Source organism: Scophthalmus maximus, chromosome 3 (assembly GCF_022379125.1).
Source record: "Scophthalmus maximus strain ysfricsl-2021 chromosome 3, ASM2237912v1, whole genome shotgun sequence".
NCBI classification, from domain to species: domain Eukaryota; kingdom Metazoa; phylum Chordata; class Actinopteri; order Pleuronectiformes; family Scophthalmidae; genus Scophthalmus; species Scophthalmus maximus.
The window spans coordinates 4,675,724-4,696,808 of record NC_061517.1 but is presented as its reverse complement, the minus strand read 5'-3'; the positions used below and the strand labels follow the sequence as shown (position 1 = coordinate 4,696,808).

The following is a 21,085-nucleotide window of genomic DNA, read 5'->3' as shown; positions in this document are numbered from 1 at the left end:
TTTTTATTGTGTCGTAAAGCATTTCATTCAACAGTTTTTCTACTGCTGAGTTAATTACAGACTGTGTTTCTCCTCCTCAGCTGCAAGTTCATCCTGCACTTTTTGTGTTTTTGTAATTTGAGTGTCAAAACAGACACGGCTGCCATTTGCCGCTTGTCCAAGACCCCGTTATCCTGAGTGCAACAGCGTCAGAGGAAAATAACAGCATTTCATCTTACTAACACATGAATTTTAAGAGTCGGTTTATCTCAATTTAACGCAGAAAGACTGGACGGGCTGAAGTTCGCGCGTCCATCATTTTTTCTCCCCCTGTAACCTCGCAGAGAGCAGCTAATGAGGTTATTGGGCATCTGTGATGTGACATCTACATTTTGGCCCATTTGTGAAACAATGGTAACAAGGAAGCCCGGGACATTGGGCTCTGTGTTTTCCAACTCAAAATAACAAAGCCGAGCAGCCGCTGGTGGGAGGCTGTGCTCTCATGGAAATGAGCAGCCGAAACCAACAATGTAGCGCCTAATCTCTTCAGAGAGAGGAATCAGTTACACAGCAGTATGCGCCCCTCAATGCTTTTCATTAGAGTCAGCGTGCTATTGAACCCGTCGCTCCGCCCCACTATGACTCACACACAACCATGAGTGCACTCACACACACACACACACACACACACACACACACACACACACACACACACAACCCTCGTGTGTAGCCGCAGGCCTTACTCATACATGCACTAGATACAAGGTAGCCCCCCAGCAACAGAAGGGTTGAAATAAGTGGGGCAGAGGGTGGTATGGGGGTGCGAGGGCCTCAAAGCATCGGATTAGAGCTAATGTGCCCTCCCTGGGTTATAATCTCTTCAGAGGGGGACTTTGTTTGAGGGGCTTGAGGGCAGTAAGATAAGTATCTATTACAGAAACTCCCTCTTATCCACCGCAACCCCCCCAAACATCCCCGCTTCAAAAATGAAGCACAAAAACACTTGCCCCTGTTCCCCTCTGCGTTGTGTGATATCCAGGGCCCGAAAGCAAGTGCTGCCCTTTTCAGCTAATCAGGAATTAGGGTTTTAAGCCGTATGGAGAGTTAGCAGGGCCCATATTTACTCCATCTGTGGCCCGCAAAGTCAGGTAGTTAAAGAAAGATCAAAGGCGGCTTAAAAAAAAAGAGAAAACCTCTGGTTATTCAAAAAGAGAGAGAGAGAGAAGAAAACAAGCTTTATCACAAGTCGCCGGCGTGTGAGCCGCCGAGCCACTCGATCCCAGAGGCGACAGTTGGATGCAGATGATTCCAGTGTAACGGCGAAGTGTGTTTAAAGTAAAGACAAGAAAAACACAATATGGTGTCAGGTGCAGAAAGTCACGAGTGAACGCTTTGATATAAAATACAGTTTTAATGCCAAAATATCCCTCATTAATATAAATATTGTGCAAAATAATGGAACCGAGGCGGATTCTTCTTCGGATTAGAAAAGACGATAGTTATCATCTATCCGTCGCAACGATACAAAAGCACGCGGGAGGAGCAGACACGATAAATCAAACCGTAATCCAGTAACATGGACACAAAGAGGCCAGATTATCTGATCGGAAAACATCAAAAGTTACTCAATATGACAAAGAATCTGAGTCAGGGTTGAGAAAATATTTAAAGATTATCATAAAACATCATATGACTCGGCCTTGTGGTGATGTTTGCAATAGTGCTGATAACATGCAGCTTGATCTTTTTCCTCCCTCCTGTTTATTCTCGAATGTCTCACTGGCTCAGATATGAAAATGAATGTTTTGAATGTTTTACGAACATTGGCTGCAAATCACAAGCAGAAAAAAAAAGTTTAACTGAAGTTTGTAAGACCGATTTTCCAAATATCTTCCAAAAGTCTTCCAGGTTTAGTATGAAAATTAACATGTAACACAAGACATATATTTCACATTAATTTATTCATTAATTGTTCTGTTGGATTCGATTTAATCTGTTTGATTCAGTTACAAGTTGGTTTTATGGCTTGGTGCCTTTATGGAAAAGTGAATAATAATAATCATAATTATAATATCAGTAAAATCAAATTGTCTGCTTGGATATCTGTTCCCTGATAGACCTTGAATGCATCACCATGGGAGACTTTTTCAACACAGTCCCAACTTATTACTGCGTTCCCATGAATGACAGTAAAAAAATTGATTTTCCCAAATAATTTATGAAATACAGAATTTAACATTTTCACCAAGGCGATTCTGGACCATGTGTGTCTCTGCAGATAGATTTAAAAAATAAACCAGGAAAACAATCTTAAACACTAGTGGCATGTTTTGGAAAACGGTCATAGAATTATGTAAAGTTCACATGATTTTTAACAGGCCACAACATTCAGAACCACCAGTATGATGCTACACAGATTAAGTCTGGTGACAATAATTATTTATAGGAAATAAAAAGCTTATTATAAATCTTCCTGGTCGTCTTTTGAAAAACATTTAAAAACACACGAGTGAGTCTGGGAGACGTTCATTAGATATCAGATTCATTATGATGAAGATGGGAACTGTAGGTGGTTTTTAGTTTTTTTCAGTTGGTCTCATATTCACAACAGCATCAAACCTTTGGCAAAAAAAAGGCCCCAGCAAATAAACGGTTCTAAAAAAAAAATCAAAATATAAAGTTGTGACTTTATAGTTGTTCAAGATGGACAAAAACATCTTGTGTCTTTTCTGAGTATCTCCAGAGGAAAATCAAAAATATAGAATATTTTCCCGGAATTTCCCGCCGTTGTGGGACGAATAAAGTAATAATCTAATCTTATCTTTTTATTAACACCCGCCTTATCCTTAGTATAAACGTGAATCCGTAAACGACCTGGACACCTACTTGCAGTCCAGTCGACGTCTTCACACGACTTCGACACAAACAGGGGCGAGTTTAAAGAATCCCTGGACATTAAGTCGAGTTTAAAGGCTTCGTGAAATTCTTCCGTTTCTAACTGAACACACTTTTAGACGAAACAGCAGCTGCAGCAGCGCTTCACATTCAAACTTAAAGCTTCTCTGCTCAGACATTAGATGAGCTTTTAGGTGCATCAGCAAGTGTGTGTGTGTGTGTGTGTGTGTACATAACATACACACACAGTATTAATACTTCCATGGTATCTGCATCTGGGGGGGGGGGGGGGGTTCTCGGAGTCCGAAATCGTCCTCAGCGGGAGAATTTCCGGGGCCTGAACGGCGGCGGGGCGAGCTGGTGTGACGCCGTCCTCTCCTCCTCTATCGGAGCCAGCTCCTCCGCCGAGCCCCACTTCTTCTTGGAGTGGAACAGCGACCCCAGCTTCCTGTTCCTGTTCCGCTCCCTGGCCTGAGTGACTTGGAGCTCTGCGAGCGGGATGAGAGAAATCGCCAGTCGACGAGGGGAAAACTTTGAAAAAACTTTTCAGACAGTAGAGGTGATGAAAAGGATTTCTTCAGAAAAGCCACATTGGAGAGAAAACAACTTTCAGACGTGGCAGGAAAAATCATTGTAAAGGAGTAGTTTGACAATTTGGGACATTGGTTTGGACAAGATCGATATGACTCTGTTCACGATCCGGTAAAAGATAAACTACAGTCATCTTCATCTTAGCTGAGCATTAACACTGGAGGCGGAGGGAAGCCACAGTACTCTCCTTATATTTCTTTAATAAGCAAGTAAACCCGCATTGATAAAGTGTATTTCAAGTAAAACACGGAGAACATTGAGAAATTTGAAATGAAAAGTATACACGTATAGCCACATAAAGTGAAAGAACACCTGAGTAAAGTATTAAACACGTCATCCACTAAGTCATCAATGATTCAGCAGCAATTGGTACGAGGCACTCACGCAGCTCGCAGTCTTCCTCCGCACCCTCCGGTTCTCTGATGTTCAGATAATGGCCAGCAAGATGGCCGCTGTAATCCCTCAAGTCTTCTTTAGCGCCTGATAAGAGTTAAGAAAATAAAAAAGAATCTCAGAAAACAGAGACCAGCAGCACCTGTCTGACACTTAACGCCGATAAGCTGTCAACGAAAAAGACCCCATAATAAAATATGTGTATATAAATATATATATTTAATGCAAGAAAATATTTTCTTACAACGACATCCATGACTTTAATACGGGCCAGGATTATATTCTTGATTATGTCTGGTTGAAATTGTGTTTCTTAAAAAACTTGATCGACAACTCACTTCTTACAGTAGCAAAAATTAGAGCTGCAACACTTAATCGACTAATCGATTAGTAATCGACTACTAAATTAATCGCCAACTATTTTGATAATCGATTGATTATTGAAGTTGTTTTTCTGAAAAAAAAGTCTAAATTCTCTGATTTCAGCTTCTTAAATGTGAATGTTTCTTTGCTCCTCTGTGACAGAAAACGAAATATCTTTGGCGTGTGGACAAAACAAAACATCATCTCGGGATTTCGCCATTTTTCACCATTTCATGGACCAAACAACTAATCGATTGAATTGGAAAAAAACAAAAAACGACAGATTAATCGATTATGAAAATAATCGTTAGTTGCAGCCCCAGCAAAAATTATTAAATGGACTTGCGATCGCCGTGACCAGTTGTTGAACCAAAGCATTTTTTTTTTTTACCATACGTCTCTATGAGCAGGTCGAGAATATGCCGGTGGCCATGTAACGCTGCAATGTGCAAAGGTGTGTATCCCTGTGGAAAGAAGAAACAAAAGAGTGAAACGAATGGAAACTGGAAAAAAAAATTAAAAACCTGTGAATTCTGACGTTTGTCACGTCACTTAACCGACACTCAGAGGACCGAGGGGTTTGGTACCTACCCCCTAGAGTTTCCCAGGCCCAAGCGCCAAAAGCCAATGAAAACAGCGTGGAGGAAAAACAAAATAGACAAATTAGCGGAGGTTATGGAAACACCAGATAATGACAAAAAACATAATTGCCTGGTAATTTGCTGAAAATTGCACGGTTCTTCAGAGGCTGCGCACGCTGACACACGGACGCACTGTTTTGGGAAACAATTAACGTGACATGACATGATTTATTAGCGGCGCGCCGGACAACACGTGCTGCCGTAATACATTTGCACAGCTGGAATCTTCACAGGGATCACTTAGGGGAGCGTTGCATCACTGAAGGGGGCGGGGGGGGGGGGGGGGGGGGGGGGGGGGGGCGACAGATGGAAACCGGTAGCCTTGTTGGTATCGGTTCAAATCCACACGTCTCATTCCACATGTACATACCCACCGCCGTCTGGATTAAAAAGCCTGGGTACTCACGTGCTGCAAGAGAGAGGAGTTGCATGAATTAAATCAGTGGATGTGCATGTGTCACCAAAAGAACATTCAATGCAATGCATCACAGGAGAATGAATCAAAGGGGCACTCCACTGATACAAATGGTTCAGGTCTTGTCTTTGGATTCTTTGGGTGCATGCAGAGTTGTCCTTTTTGTCGCTTTTCTCTCTGGTACATTGAGAGGATGCATGGTGTGATTTGGCTCTGCACAAATCAAATTGACGTGACTTGAATCGGAGACGACTTTGGAATTCCAAGGTTTTTGCCCCCGTGGAAGAAAAACCTCATTTTGTATGATTGATGCATGTTTTTTTTACCCTAAACGACGAAGGTTAACCCGCGTAACAGCGAGCGCTGTGCAGGCGGATGCCCATTTGGAGGCCGACAACACAACTAAGAGTGAGGTCGTTCATCGGGTCACCGTTAGCACATTGTCACGTTCCTCCTGGAGTCCTGAAGATGGCCGAACGATCCGCGCAACGTTCCGGATTGCGGGCCCTCGTAAAAGTTCAGGCGTTGTAGATTTGTGTTGACAATAAAGTTGAAATAGCCGGAGTGCCCCTTGGAAATCTTTCCTTATTAAATTTTTTCATTAAACGCGCTCACCGATTTGGTGTTGACGTCAGCGCCAGCGTTCACCACCAGAGTGGCCATGTCCCCGTTGCCATGCTTGGCGGCCCAGTGCAGAGCCGTCTGCGTGAGACAAAGACAAAGAGTTATTTTAACAAACAAAAACGCGGCCCGCCACACTGTGTGGCGTCATCTGTGGCGTCGTCAGGCGCGGCAATTACTGCAGCGTCATCACAAGTTGCCGCGAGCCGAGCCGAGCCGAGCCGAGCAGGGGCAGCGTCCTCATTGGCTGCGAGTGGGCAGAGGGCCAGCTGTGCACAGAGGGGCGTGGAGGGATGGATGGAGGGAGGGAGGGAGGGAGGGAGGGATGGAGAGATGGTTTCCTGCCATCTAACGGAGGCTAATTACAAAACAACACAGCACTGTGCCCACGGTTGGGGGGGGGGGGGGGGGGGGGGGGGGGACTGGGCCGGGCCGGGCCGCCTGTCACCAGGGGGGGGAAGATTGATGATGTTGGTGTGACCCGCAGAGGGGCGACCCCACCCAGACATCGCCGCGCGACTGTCAGCACACGTCAAGGAGGAAAACAAGCGCCCTGCCCCTCTTCTTCCCCTCGCAGAACACACCCACACGTCCGCGTGCCAAGATCCTCGACGTGTGTGTGTGTACGTGTGTGTGTGTGTGTGCGTGTGCGTGTGTAGATGTTGTAATAATAGACGCGCGTATGAAACCCCAAGAGGCACAAAGCAAACCACATCCACCTGTCGGACCGCGGCTGTGATCTTCTCCCTCCGCTGTGTTTTGTTCCTGCACACTTTAAGCTGCGTAATTGCGGGCCATCAACAGGTGGAGGCCGAGCGTCGCTGCAGATGTTGGCTGAGAGTAGCCACATCCATCCGTCCTTCAACGCGGCGAGCCAAGCGGTGACCACTTCACAAACATTCACAGCGGATCGGATGGGAAACTTATAACCTCGCTTATTTTTATTCCCGTTGAACTGAATTCTATCCTTAATTCTAAAAACAGCTTTTTCTTCTTTTCTCATGCGGAGACGGAGGTTTGTGTGTTTTCATCCAGCAGTAAAGTCTAACTAACTTACCAACTAATATGGAACTTGTCCGTAGTTATATGAGTTCATCTCAACTCAAGATATAAGATATTTAACAGTAAGATTCAATTTATTTGATTTTTTTGTTTGATAAAAAAATGGTTTTCATTCAATGGATGAGTTGACATTTTCCGGAACTTTTCCTTCCAGCCCCCTTAGAAAACAGAGGGAATTTTTTTTATAATATTTGAAACAAAGAGAGAAGCCAGACATTAGAAATGTCTTTGCTTAACTTATCTAACGCATGGATCAGTTATATTCGTCTTTATGATATGTTCTTACACTCTATTTTCACTTTTCATACAGCATAATGTGTGACATTTTTCTTGTATTGTACACTCAATGCAAGACGACATTTTATTTCTGGCTGCTCGGATAGGAAATACCAAAAAGAAACGTTCAAACTGTTAATTTATTGGAATATCTTTGAGGATTTTTTTGAAATGCCTCTTTCGAACAGCTGCGATGACGACACCATTTTTTTTTCTCCTTTTTTAAATGGACGCTTCGCTCTGAGAAAACAGAGTGGAACAAACTGGGGTCGTCACACTGCTTGAACAGGACCCGAGTCCCTTTTGTGTTTTAGGAGCCGCGGCGCTAGTCGAAGTGCAACGCGCCTGGTCCAACGGCTGGAAAGAGAAAAAATGTCTGCCTGTCGCCACCGAAGGGGGAGAATGAGGAAGTGATATGTGTCGCTACGCCTCCCGACGTCAGTCATCTGCGGGACGGATTGTGATAGATGCCGTCTGGCCCGCAGTGTCTCCCGTCTCTTTTGTCTGTCCCCTGTCACAGCCGAAGACGGATTGGCCTGCGGGCTCTGTGACGGGCGGCTCGGCGGCTCTCCCTGTGGGCAGGAGTGATGGACGAGCTCCCCCCCGGACAGGATGAGGCATCCTCCCTTCCTGCGCCTCTTCGTTTTTCTCTTCCCACCTACCACGGGGGCGACCCCCGACCCCCCCCCCCCACCTGTCCGATCACTCAGGGCACGGCTGTGTCCCCCCCCCCCCCCCCCGCCACGCGCTCCCCATGCGTGAGGGGAAGTGGCGGCTAAGGAGGCGTCGCGTCGACAATGGCCCCCGCGTGCCTGACGCTGCCACCGGCTGTGGAGGGAAAGACGCGGTAGAGGAGTGATGGGCTAATGATGTACTTACAAACTGTGTGGCGAGAGGAAGTCCGTCACAGCAGGGGGCGGGAGGGTCCACGTCACGAGCAGAGCGGGAAGAGGGGGGGGGGAAAGGACAGTGAGATTCATTCTGGCTTCACTTTTAAGCATCGTCACTGTTAAACAACCGTTTGAAGTGCGCGTATCCAGAAAACCGCCTGATCCCGACAAACATTTGGTCGGAACAGGAAACACTTAAGTCCTTCCAGGATGAAGAGTAATCCCCCCCCCCCGGTCCCTGGCCAAACACGTCGGACTGAAGGGCCCGGCGCTCGCTTCACTCGGACAGAACTCGGGAGTCGGGACGCGGCGACACGCGGAACCGAACGCAACACAGCACCTGGTTTCTTTTTAAGGCCCTCGGTTCTGGGGGGAACCCCTTTCTTTCTTCTCTCGGACGGACGGCGTCTCGCTACGTTGTCGCAGCAGAGGCCTCCACCTCCGCCGGAGCAGGGCTGAAGGCCGAACATCAAAGACGCCCGGGGGAGACTTAGCACCTTCCCAGGGACACAACCGGCATTGTTCTACAATTAATCCCAGCCTGCTCTATTACTTTCAGATTATCTTAAAGTGGGTGAAGTCTTTGTGGGGCATTAAGACTCTCCTTAATCCCGCCGCCCCCCCCCCCTCCCCGGCCATCTCCCTGCACTTCAATGGCGGCCGTGCTATCTTGTCCGGGTGGGGACGGCAAGAGGCTTAGGGCCACTCTTAGAAGGTGGTCCGCCACGGCCACGGGACAGTGTGAGAACTGTGACACAGGGGAGGGACAACAAACATGAGCTCAAATCTCTTAAGCGCACGGGGGAGACAAATGAAAGGATTTGGGTTGTCAAGGGGGGGGGGGGGTGGCGGCGCAGGAGCTAAAAAGCTATCTTTCATAATCCTTTTGATAGTGGGCCTTTTGAAATGCGTGATCTGGATGTTTCGACACAGGCCCCTCGGAACACTAGTGAAGGGGGGGAATCTGGACGGGGCGAGCTTGTGAGAGTCGAACGAGCCAAAACGCGGTTTCTGCGAGCGAGGGGTCGTCGGCAGAGCGGGGATATGGTTTAGTCGTGGCGGGACGTCACCTCCCCGCCACGACGACCTAAAGCTGCTTCCAGACATGAACCCCGGACAAAAAAAAAGGTTTGGAAAATTGTGCCGGTAAACCGTTTACGGACAATTCCGGCGAGGGGTGGAGCCGGGGCGGAGCCGGGGCGGAGCGGCCACTCGCTCGCCATGGACCTTTAATGCCGAATTCTCACATGGGCTCACCCGGACATTTTCCAGAAAACTTTACTCGCCTGGGGCTGGCAGGATAAAAAAAACGTCCGGACTTGCATGTCGCATGTCCGAGAGCAGCTCAAGTGTCTCGGCACCCGGGGGGACGATTTGGAGGCGCGAGGCGTGAAAACTTACCCCCTGAAAGGACGAGCGCGGTCAAAGTCGGCGGCGTCAGAAAAAAGAAAGAAAAGGAGAGAAAAAGAGGTTTTCAGTCACAAACAACGAGAGTAACACCGAGTTATGATGACACACACAGTCTGGAGCACACGCCGTATAAAGATACTCACTGAGGTGAAGTCCTGGTTGGACGCAGACCCAGAGAAGACAAGACACAAAACCATAAATTAGTGAAAAACACCTTTTAAATTATGACTCACAACAGGAAAATTTGTTTACATATTTATGACACATTTAGGGATAATGTTCGTTCGTGGCTTCGTCCGCACCGATACAGTTTTGGGATTAATCGGAGCGTTTCAGCTCCACAGCGGAAAAAAGATTCTTCGTCCGCATACGCACACACCCGGAATTGCACGTCGCATGACCGTTGACGTACACTGAGCATGCTCACGCCGGTGTGGGCAGGAAGCAGACGGTCTACTGTGACAGGAAGCGTTGGCGACGCTCGCAATTTCGTTATCCGCGTTTGCGTTTGCGGCGTTCTCTGTTTAGGGGGGATGACAAACTTGTGTGGTTGCCAGGTTTGAACAGGCTGCCAATCAAACCGGTTTTCGTCCTTTGTTGACCTAAAGGTTCCAGGAAGTAAACTCTGGGAACTAAAGGAGGCACTTAAACGTCTGTTCCGTTTTTCCACCACACCCGAAGAACGGTGAGGATTAGGAAAAAGAAATCTGACATACGTGATGAAGAAAGTATATATTTATATTCACTGTTGTCTGATGTTTGAAATAATGACAAATGTGTATTTTCAATAAACTAATCACAAGGAACACAACTGTGTGACAGAACTGGTCAGAGCATTTGAGGTCAAATTCAATATTGTAACAATAAAAAACATTTTAAAAAGTCTCACATTGAGGTTGAAGGGATTTTAGGACTCAAATGAACTTGTGTTTGCATGAATATCTATGAAGGATTTACTGGCGAATACGTCTCAATTTGGTTTTTGAACAGAGACAAAATGAACTTGAGACAGGTGGCGGCGCTACCTTCTTGTTTGCCAGCGAGGGGTCCTGTCGGAGCAGCTGAGACAGGTCAGGGACGCGAGCGCCAGCGGCGGAGTAGATCCACTCCTTTTCTATGGGATCCAGCTAGAGCAGGGAGAGGGAGGGGCGGGGTCAGACACACACACACACACACACACACACACACACACACACACACCCTACTGTCCACATCCTGTTGTGGGCTCTTTTGATAGTGCTGAAGCTACAAACCTCTAATCCATTTCCTAAAGCCAACTGGCACAAACTGTGGCGGACGACGCAGCGCTCGCTTCAGCAGTTAGTACTTTTTACTTCTGTTTTTTTTTTGGGGGGGGGGGGGGAGTCTTCATATATTTTCTTTAAAAAAACAAAACAAACAAACACGAAAGAGGAACTTACGGCGACGGCGGCGGAGCCCATGCTGCCCGTACCCTCCTCGTCCTGCTCCGACTCGGACTGAAAAAGACAGAAAGCAGACGGAGGATTGGCCGTGACTCGGCGGTGACAGAGAGCCCCCCCCGAGCGCGAGACGCGCCTCAGCCGGGCCGCGTCGGCCGTGACGCGGCCCGGCTGAGGCGACCCCGATCGCCACATCACAGGCTGCGCGGACGCGGCCGAAAGGGGGGGGGGGGGTGACAGACGAGAGAGGGAGGTGGCGACGGAGCGAGGCCGAGGCGGCGCTTTCTCACGCGCGAGGGCTAATGAATAACAATCCAATTAACAATTAACACCCCCCCCCCTCCAAAAAAAAACAACAGCCAGGCCTCCGTCAGTCTGAGGCGGTCGACAGAAGAACTCTCCTAGTGTATGAAAGTGTCACTTTGGCTGATTTATGTTCCAGGGGCTGAGGGTTTTTTCCTCTGGTGACGAGCGCCCGATTGGCAAATTGTTCTCAGATCATCTACGGAGACACGATGTGAAAACACTCGGCGCCTTTCATGTCTCCGGGCCCAAACTGCCACACGTCAGCGGGCTGAACATGCAAAGTGTAGGGAACGTATTTATCCAGCCCATTACACCCTCACGCGTCCCGTCCTTCTTTTCTTTTCTTTTTCTGGCACCCTTGGAGTGGAGAGCAATAATAACAGGCTGAGGAAAAACAAAGTTGGTCGAGGATTCCAGTAAATAATCGCTCAGCACTTTGCTTCCAAGTCATTTTAAGGGGCTTGAGGGCTGCAGCTATTATTTTTGACCGTCTTTTTCTTTTCCAAAACATTTGTCTAAGTGTCCGAAAATTGCCCCACACGACTCCCCACAGCTTCAAATGTCCGTGTCCCCCAAACCCCAAAGATATTAAATGTTGTATATATATTTATATATATATATATAACATATGTATGTTAAAGATAAATAAAAGCTGCAAAAATGTAACATTTAAAAGCGGAAATCAGCTTGTTGTGCTTCAAAGTTACTCAAAGGATGAAAAAAATCAACAACATATTTGCCGATTATTTTTCACTCAAAACTGATTAACTGAGTTTCCTGAACTTCTGTACACAGATGTTGAATAATGTTTGATCACGAAACAAGACGTGAGCCGTTTCTCAGACGCATTGAAGACAACAGGAGAGTTTCCGGGATATGGGACGTGGGTTTGGGCGCCCACTCCCTCGGGCAGGAACAGAGCAACCTTTGCAAACATGAACATTTTTGGCATTTATGTTCTGTTCATTTAATTTTATCTCTCTAGGACGAGAAGCCATTTAGATTTTACTATTGATATATTTGCTGTGCTTTTATTAATGTCTTGTTTATGTTTCGTAAGGTGTCCTTGGGTGTCTTGAAAGGCGCCGACAAATAAAATGTATTATTATTATTGTTATTATTATTATTAGCTATCATCAGCGCTGACACATCCTGATACAAGTTCTTAAATTTAAAGGAACGATCCATCATGTGAGATCATGATATAATAATAAATGATATTTCCCATCGAGCATTGGGCGACGACCTTCTCAGTTTACAGCCTCGGGTGTATTCTTGATTAACCGTGTAACGCTGCTACAGACCAGCCAGGCGAATAATACGAACACAAGTGATGATTATCTTTCTAATGAGTTCCAACATGTTGCTGCTTAACATGATAACAGAGGAGCTTCATTTGAATGCAGATACACCCCCCCCCCCTCCTCCTTCTCCCCCCCACAGTCAAACTCAACATACTGTAGGTAACACATCCAGGTAATTAGCTTAGCACCACCTGGTGGGCAAAAGAGGAACCACCGCTGGTCAGTACTGGTCAGTGGCAGCTGAATTTAGATCTTAAAAAGCAAAAGTCTTTGCATTCAAATTCACGAAACCGCACCTTTAAAAAAAAAAAGTACAAAAATTTGTCAAAATATACTTAATGTGCCTAAAGTAAAAGTACACATTTTACTGAATGGTCCATTTCAGAATAATATGTCGCGTTTAGAGATTATTTTCATTATCAATGTGCAGATTATTATTATTCATTTGTTTTATTCATCCATTTCCCTTTTAGTTTAAAAATCATATTTCAGCCTCGTTTGCCCAGAAGAAAAAGTCTCATTTCGAGACTTTGATTTTGAGAAAGGGGCAGTTAGCGATTCCAAAGCAATGGGCGGATGGCGCTGCAACTTTTTGGCCTCGTGGTTTGTGCGTCGGACTCCCACACTGGAGGAGCCGTGTTCTCGTCCCCGGCCAGAGGAGTAAATCACAACAACAACAAAGAGAGAAACAAGCCTTCTCCAGAACCGCCTGCTGCCCCTTTAAATGAACTACACCATGCGAAACTTTACAATACATTCATTTAGCTTTTGTCCAGAGCGACTTGCAATAACTGGTAGCAGGTACAGTCGCATTAGGGGCCTTGCCTAAGGGCACACGCCCTGACCCGGGAATCAAACCCCTCCGAGCCTCTGTGCCAAAGTCAGCGGTGTAACCTGCTGAGCTACACCAGCTACTGGCATTCGTACGCACGCTTGCTGGTAAGTGGCTGTGAGCGGAATTATTAGTATGCAAAAAGGCAAGTGTTGTTACTCCGCGCCTGCGTCTCGAAAAACACTTGTCCGGCTCATCGCCCTCGTGGCTTTGTCCCGACTGAGGTCAACGGGCCCCCCTGCTCTTTTTCTTCCCTTCACCATCTGGGCGTGGGCGACCGATAATGTTTACTCTGGTGCCGGTTTGAGCTAAAACACGTGTGTGACGACGTCCCCCCCCCCCGCAGCATTAACATCACATTAATCTCTCAGATCTGTGGTTAAACGCTCAGGTTTACTGCGGGAACAATATGTAAGAGTCCTTTTCCCAGAGGATTTACAGTGCATTAACAACATGTAACATCGTGTTTATCTTCACAGTGCTTCTATGCATTATGTTTCAAAACGGATCCGTCCTTTATGTACAGACCTAAGTCCTTTGACCTTCCCTTTCTTTACCCCCCCCCCCCCCCCATTAACCAAGCTCTTTTTTTCTCCACCAACACACTTGTTCCTCTGTGTAAATGTCCACGCCACAGAGGCGTCATTAGATGCTGACACGCGCCGAAGAGAGAAACGGCACCAGGGCAGGGCAACAAAGGCGGCCTTGTGTGGCAACAAATGCGCCACTCGCCTCAAGAGTAAACATGGTCGTGTCTATATTCACCTCGGCGGCGCTCTCGGGCTCCACGCACGACATGAGCTCATCCCGAGGACGAGGAGGAGGAGGAGGAGGAGGAGGAGTCGCGGCGGCGTTCGGAGCGTCCCACTGGACAGTGGCCGTCGTTCCGGCCGGGTTCAAGTGTTTCTGTCCGTCCGCGGCGCGTCGTCCGGGGTCGCGCTCGTGCAGCAGCTGCCTGTATTTCTTCTTCAGGACGAGATACTTCTCACCCTGCGACACGAAAAAAGCACAACGTGTCTTAGAAAAAGCAGAAAAAGTCTAGTCACAGTCACGTCTGAATATGAATCTGAAGCATTATTTTCATAATGGATTAATCTGCGGGTTATTTTCTCGATTATTCGATCAGTTGTTTGGTTCATAAAATTAATATCCCAAAATCCCCAAGATGATGTTTTGTTTTGTTTGCACAATAAAGATATTCAGTTTACGAGAGAAAACCAGAGACTATTCACATTTAAGAGGCTGAAATCAGAGAATTTTGCCCTTCTTTTTTTTCATTAAAAACTATTTTATCCGATTAATCAATTATCGAAATAAGTTGGCGATTAATTTAGCAATCGATAACTAATCAATTCCCCGATTAACTCTTACATTTCTAGTCACCACGGCAGCTTGTGTTTGCGTTTAATTCACCTATTAATTACAATTATATTATATCGCTGGAGCAGTTTCTGGCATCGGTGGATTATAAACGGTCGTAAAAAAAAAATATTGCGCGATATTTATTTAGCAGAAATCAAGTGTTTTTAACAGTTTATGAAATGTAAAAAAATTATATATACTAAAAATGATGTAGAAGACTGCGTTTGGGAAAAAATGATCTCAACTTTTTTTGTGTTTGTTGTGAAACCATGCTCATATGCTTTCTCACCAAGTGATTGACGAGGACGCGGGCGGCGCTCCCTGACAGCCACGACCTTTAGCGTTGGCTCAGCATAAAGACAGGAAGTGACGGGGAACGCACTACTGCGCTTTAGTTTTTAAAATTGCATCACTCCGGAGTTTCATGTCGAGCGCCCAAAGCAGAGAAGTTAGGAAATACGCTGCTCGCCACGTTTTGTCCGTCGCCAGTCGGCACGGAGACGGAGAAGATTGATTCCACTCTCTTATCCTTTTTCATTAAAGGCGCCCCCGTGCAGTTTCTAGTGAAGTCACTGAAGTCTCACCAATGTGTTTTGTGAACCGATTTTGTTATATTTGATATCCTGTGCTGTTTCCGGACACGCTTGCGAGGTTCCTGCCTCCCTCCTTCCATCCTTTTCACATTCCGCCGTGCAATGCGGGCATCCTGCCGGTCAGGGCGACGGCCGTGAGGATGATGTCCTGCGCGCGCGTGCGTGCGTGCGTGTGTGTGTGTGTGTGCCCGCTTTCCCGCGTGTACGACCCCTGCGACGGTCAAAGGTCAAGTGGTACAGCTAATGGATGGAAATGTTAGGCCCCGCAGAAGCCAGATTCGTTCTGTTGCATTTCTGTTTGTGTGCGTTTAAAACAAAGTCCGACGTGTTGAGCTTCGACGACGTCGGTAGGTAGGAATCTTTGTGCCGAGCCAAGCTGATAACTTCGTATGCAAAGTATTCCGCAAGGTCTCAAACTCTTCCTTTTGAAAAATTGCAACTCTCAGCTGACTTTGGACGGATCAGTTTTGCGATCAGCATTCTGTCGAAGTGTCGGTGTGTGGAAATCTTTTTATTGAAAGAGTAGTTTTGAAGGGAAAGGAAAACTGCCGCCGAGTCCCTTCGGAGAGAAAAAAACCCGGCGGACACAAACAGTTTCTGTTGTTTTGTTTTTTTAACAGAATGGACGACTGCTCATCACGTCATCGCTGGTTGAACAGCTGTTGTGTCGTCGCGCCTCCGAGCACAAGCTTAAAAAAACGGAGAACTTGGCGAGCAGAGCTTCTTTTTTTTTCTTCTTTCCTTTCCCACAAAAGGTAAAAACTATTCGAAAAATACTCACATTCTCTGACTTCACCACAGCGATCCGGTCGATGATGAGCTTGAATTCCTCTCTGTATTTCGCTGCGGGGAGAAGAAGAGAGAAAAGGAAGGATCTGAGTGGGAAGAAACTGAAACCTAAGTATAGCTTATAGAACCCGGAGTTGTCAAATGAGGACGCAGAGAGAGAGACGGCGAGTTCATGTGGGAGGAAGAAATGGACGGCAACAAAGAGGAGCTTGAAACGAAGTTCGATTTTATAAAACGGACCAACTGCAGCCGTGGCTGGGATGAGGTGGCGCTAGTGTGAATTGCAGTTGTGATGTGGACTAAGATGAGGCAGCAGATTAATGAGGTCCAACGCTCGAGGCGAAAAAGAAAAAGAAAAAAAACCCAGTGGCTTCGATTAACAGGGCCACTGCAAGATAAGCCAAAGAGGGAGGAAGAGCCCCCCCCCCCCCGAAGACAGAGAACCTGAGTCACGTTACGGCGACCGTATGCCTTTTTTTTTTTCCTGTGGGAACCAAACAAACAAACAGCTGACGAGCTGATAGGGCCCATCAGATAAAGCTATCCGTCTTCTGTTCACACCCGGCGAGCAGATAGTCAGACATGTGCAGACTCCCAGGTCGGGGGGGGGGGGGGGGGGCACGTCTCCTGACCGCCATACGCGAGCACAGGAATTTGTTTTCTTCCAGGCGGTGAAGTATTCCATTCACGCCTCGGAGGTGTGTGTACATCGTGGACAATTGAAGCGTTTCCCTTTTCCTGGTGTGTGTGTGTGTGTGTGTGTGTGTGTGTGTGTGTGGGACGGAAAGGACATTCGCAGCGGGACGAGTTTCACGGCTCACACTCGCAAAAAAACAACAGGAAGTCCAAAAGGAAGCCGACACTTTACTTTATCTGTCTCAACAAATTCCTCCTCGCGCGGTCACGGCGAGTGTAACATTGCGTACATGTGCATGTTATTTATTAGCCAGAGGTCTGCAAAAACAAGAGGCTCTCTCACACACACACTCTCTCTCTCTCACACACACACACACACACACACACACACACACACACACACACACACACACACACACACACACACACACACACACACACACACACACACACACACACGTGCACACAACCTAAACCCCTCCACCCCAACGCCGGTGCACTTCCCACCGACGCCCCAGTTTTCTGCCCCCCCCCCTGTCCGATGGAAAAGCGGGGCCCCATCGGGGGGGTCCACATCCAGTCATGCATGGGAACTTAATTGAGATTAAAACACTATCATCACAATGACGACACGCGAAAAGCTGCGACCACATGCTACGACAGACTTTAAGCACTTTTTCTAATTGGACGTCCCGTGTCAGATGGCTGCTCTCTCTCTCTCTCTCTCTCGCTCTCTCTCTCTAAACCTCTGTCGACGACTGCAGCGCCGACGCCGCATCTGGACCGTACGTGCGCGCTGGCAACCGCCGCAACGCAAGGTCACTTTGGATAATCATTCAGGGAAGGGTCCCGGTGTGCTTGTACTTTCGGGCCAGTGCCAAAGGTAGAACGGTGCTGCGGAGCGAGGTGTCGATGATGAGTCGTCATAATATCGACGGGGCTCTAGTTTTCTGTACCAATAAACAAAACGGCAATTATTCTGTCATCAGTCAGTGATTTGTGCTTTATCTTTTAAAGGGGCAATAAAGGAATTTTGGAGAAGGATAGTTTGTTGTTGATTTTTTGGACTGAAACCACTGAGTTTGACCTTATCGTTCATGTTGTGACCAGGGGAGTCGCCCTCTACTGGTCATTTGAGAGAATGCAGGTTTCAGGCATTGGCTTGACTTTCCGGTTCCGGTGACAACGTCGTGTTAAAGTGTGATTTACTACAGAGCCTGTTGTGTTAGAAAGGACGTGCACACACAACGTTTTGGTTGTTGGTGTTGGCGATGATTCAGGACAGTGTTGCATAACAGCATGTCCAGTTAGTGGGTGGAGAAAGTCCACACACATACACACTGATCCTGGACTGACACTGAAGGGGGAAATAACATTCATAATAATGATAATAATATTATTAATAGTGACATTTTGATTGTTCCTCATGTCGCTGAGGGAGGGGTCATGAGTGTGTGTGTGAGTGTGTGTGTGTGTGTGTGTGTGTGTGAGGGGGCTTCAGGGCCTCAGATCAGTTACAACCGGCCCTGGGGGAGGAAATGACACAATTCCTTTCTGAAAACTGTAGATGCATGAAGGGGCTTTTTTTTTTTCTTTTTTTAATGCAAACCAGATGTCTGATGACTACACTTCTACAACAGGACGACGACGAAGGGACGTTCACGTCGCTTTCGGACGCAGATGTTTCCGGGATGCAGATTCATTTTCCTTAAAACGCATCCTAGTGGCAAAATGATAGGGGCAGTGTGGCAAACACGAGGTCACTAGATAGCTGTGCGCAGCACCGGCCGACCCCATCACGCCCGCATGTTCCGGTCTGATATTAATTATTATTATTATGATTATTTTATTTTTTTTACATCTCATCTGAATCCACGACTCGCTACTCACCACGCAGCTGCGAATCGCCGTGGCCAATGAAAGGCTTGAACGTCCTCAGCATGTCTGCGTTGCGGACTCTGCCCGCGTCTCCTCCGGCGCACGAGAAGTAGTCCAGCAGCGCCTCTTCGCTCACATCACCCATCCTCCGCGGCGCAGGCGCTTTTACGCACGCGCGCGCACACACACACACTCTCTCTCTCTCACACACACGCTTTTTTTTTATCTTTAACTTATCTAAGGTATTTGTGTTGTTCTTGTCTCCACGCGAGCTAATTTGTCGTCGCGCTCGCCTGGACTTCACTCCACCCCGGACGAGCGGACCTCCGCTCCGCCGCGCTCCGCCGCGCCTCCTCCCGTTTAACCCTTCACACGACGCACATGTCCGCGTCGCATCGTCCCACTCTTTCCGGCGCCGCGGCCGCGCCACGAAGCGCTTCTGCCTCCGTCGGCACCGAATGTCTCCAGTTTATTTCCAAAGTCCCGTGATGTTGCATCCTAACCGCGCGCACGAGGCCGCGTCCGAGGTGTGTTCTCCTTATACCCATTGTTGGAAGTGACCGTGAACGTCTCATATCCATATTCTTCTCCAAAAAAAGGCACGTTCGTGTACTTTCTTACTTTTTAAAGCAGTGGCCCATTTATAGTCTTATCCTTTAAAATACCCAAGTACTAAGTACATTACTACTAAGTATATTATAGTTTATGTGTATACTTATACATAAACTATAATATACTTAGTATGTGTAGTATTAGTGTATATGTATATTTTGAGTTGTTTCAAGTTTTCCACCTCTGTCCTATCAACTATTGTACTTTTTTTTACCCCACAAACTTAATTTGACTCCAGTATTTGCAAGTTGCACTTCATTAATAACAACAACAACAATAATAATATTACAAATAATAAGTAATATTTTGCCCACAGCAGATATAATGAGCTTAAAAAATGAAATGGATGATCATATATTATCTGGAGAACAGAATAGAAACCTCGACCAGACTTATTCTGCGTCATTTTTGTAAACCTATCTTTTTTTCTTCAATTCATCGATTAGTCGAACACAACGTCGTCAAGCGTCTTGATTTGTTTTCGACCGAAAGTCCAAAATACCAGAAAATCAGGATCAGGGAACGTTTGGCTTTTTTATTCTCTCCACTATATTTGCTTGAAAAATTACTTTTTTGAGGTTTGACAGATTGTAGAAACCAGTTGATCGACTAACTGATCATTTCAGTTGCAGCACGAAGAAGGAAGCGACAGAGCTTGAGCCTCTTGTACGCCTCTAAAACAGATGAATATGAATCAAACTTTTCTTCCTTATTTCATCGACACCAACCAAGCCCTGCTGCCTTTTTTTTTTCTTTTTTCTTTACTTTATCCTGTATCACTGATCCATCTGGCGAGACATTGACCTAAAAGTGATTTCTGATTTCAGATTGATTAATGCGGCCTTTTATTAATTATTCATCCCACAAACAGAGGACAAGGAGGGGGCTTTACTGACTGGTACACTTTTCTCTCAGTGGGTAAATACACTACCAGTATTGAGGCCAGGGTTTGGCTCATGGTCTCATTTTCAGACCTGTATTTTTCTTTTTTTAGCGCCCTTCACCACCGTTGAGCTAAATAAGAATCAAAATACTTTCAATCACACTTTAGTGGTAAAAGAGCAGGTATTCCATTGGTTGCATTTGGGTCCCCCCCTCCCACCGCTGCTCTCCCGCCCACCTCCCAGATAAAGATGGCGGCCGCCGGTCGGCTCAGGTATTAGACACAAAAACACATTGTCAGATTAATTGTGCGATTGCGCCGTAAATATTAAATGTGCGGGACTTACATGTTAATCCCTCTGTCCTCCCTCATGGTGTGTAGCTTCTCTTTGAATGGGGTTTTTCATTTAATTTAGAAATGAGTGATTTGTATTTTGTGTTCTAAAGACCCCCGGCCCTCCTAAGAAGACAATATTGGAATTACAGTAAGCTTCTTATGAGCTGATACAATTATTGAGGTGAGGAGTTTACATTGTCGCGTGAAAGTGGGACCTTATGCTGTTTCAATTTAGAAAAACAACGTAAAGTTTTTACGAGGATTGAGACATTTGATCCTCTGGCATATGCCACGTCTTTGTGAAATGAATTCATGTCAGAGAGCAGCTGGCAATATACATTTGTCACCTTGCTACTGCTGGTGAGGGATTGAATGGTTGAAAAAGAGGCTTTGAAAAAATACCAAGATCCTTGACTTAAGTAAAAGTACCAACATGAAAACATTAAAACAAAGGATCCTGGATTCAAAATCCTAAATCGTATAATTTGGTAAATGTAGTAGAAAAAATAGTTGTTGATCCGGATGCGTCAGTCTGAAGTTGCAGCTGATAGAGGTGGAGACGGTTTTAGCTTCTTCATTGCACAGTTTGGTACTTTA

General features: G+C 46.4%; 1 protein-coding gene across 4 annotated transcripts; it reads right to left on the bottom strand.

Annotated features, from left to right (window-relative positions):
• Positions 1 to 1,370: 1,370 nt before the first annotated feature.
• Positions 1,371 to 19,138, bottom strand: LOC118316851 (ankyrin repeat domain-containing protein SOWAHD). Of its 4 annotated transcripts, none has more exons than XM_035645091.2 (13): positions 18,670 to 19,126; positions 16,136 to 16,197; positions 14,165 to 14,389; positions 10,958 to 11,014; positions 10,562 to 10,663; positions 9,680 to 9,691; positions 8,116 to 8,118; positions 5,893 to 5,979; positions 5,269 to 5,271; positions 4,813 to 4,815; positions 4,613 to 4,685; positions 3,850 to 3,945; positions 1,371 to 3,362 (listed from the first exon to the last, which is right to left on the bottom strand). In XM_035645091.2, the coding sequence occupies exons 1-13, from the start codon at positions 18,800 to 18,802 to the stop codon at positions 3,190 to 3,192; spliced, it is 1,029 nt and encodes a 342-aa protein (XP_035500984.1). In that variant the 5' UTR covers positions 18,803 to 19,126; the 3' UTR covers positions 1,371 to 3,189. The 4 variants fall into 4 exon arrangements, 3 of the variants coding, with proteins under 3 accessions (XP_035500984.1, XP_035500983.1, XP_035500985.1); XM_035645090.2 differs by lacking the exon at positions 8,116 to 8,118 and adding an exon at positions 9,528 to 9,530 and having other exon boundaries at positions 18,670 to 19,125; XR_004795273.2 differs by lacking the exon at positions 8,116 to 8,118 and adding an exon at positions 9,528 to 9,530 and having other exon boundaries at positions 3,316 to 3,362; positions 4,813 to 4,994; positions 18,670 to 19,138.
• Between the last annotated feature and the right edge of the window lie 1,947 nt (positions 19,139 to 21,085).

Excerpts from the sequence above, each read along its gene's own strand:
- LOC118316851 (XM_035645091.2), bottom strand. The coding sequence starts at position 18,802 with ATGGGTGATGTGAGCGAAGAGGCGCTGCTGGACTACTTCTCGTGCGCC. Across the intron at positions 16,198-18,669 it reads CGGCGATTCGCAGCTGCGTG|CGAAATACAGAGAGGAATTC; the intron begins GTGAGTAGCGAG and ends TTCTCCCCGCAG. Across the intron at positions 14,390-16,135 it reads CTGTGGTGAAGTCAGAGAAT|GGTGAGAAGTATCTCGTCCT; the intron begins GTGAGTATTTTT and ends TTCGTGTCGCAG.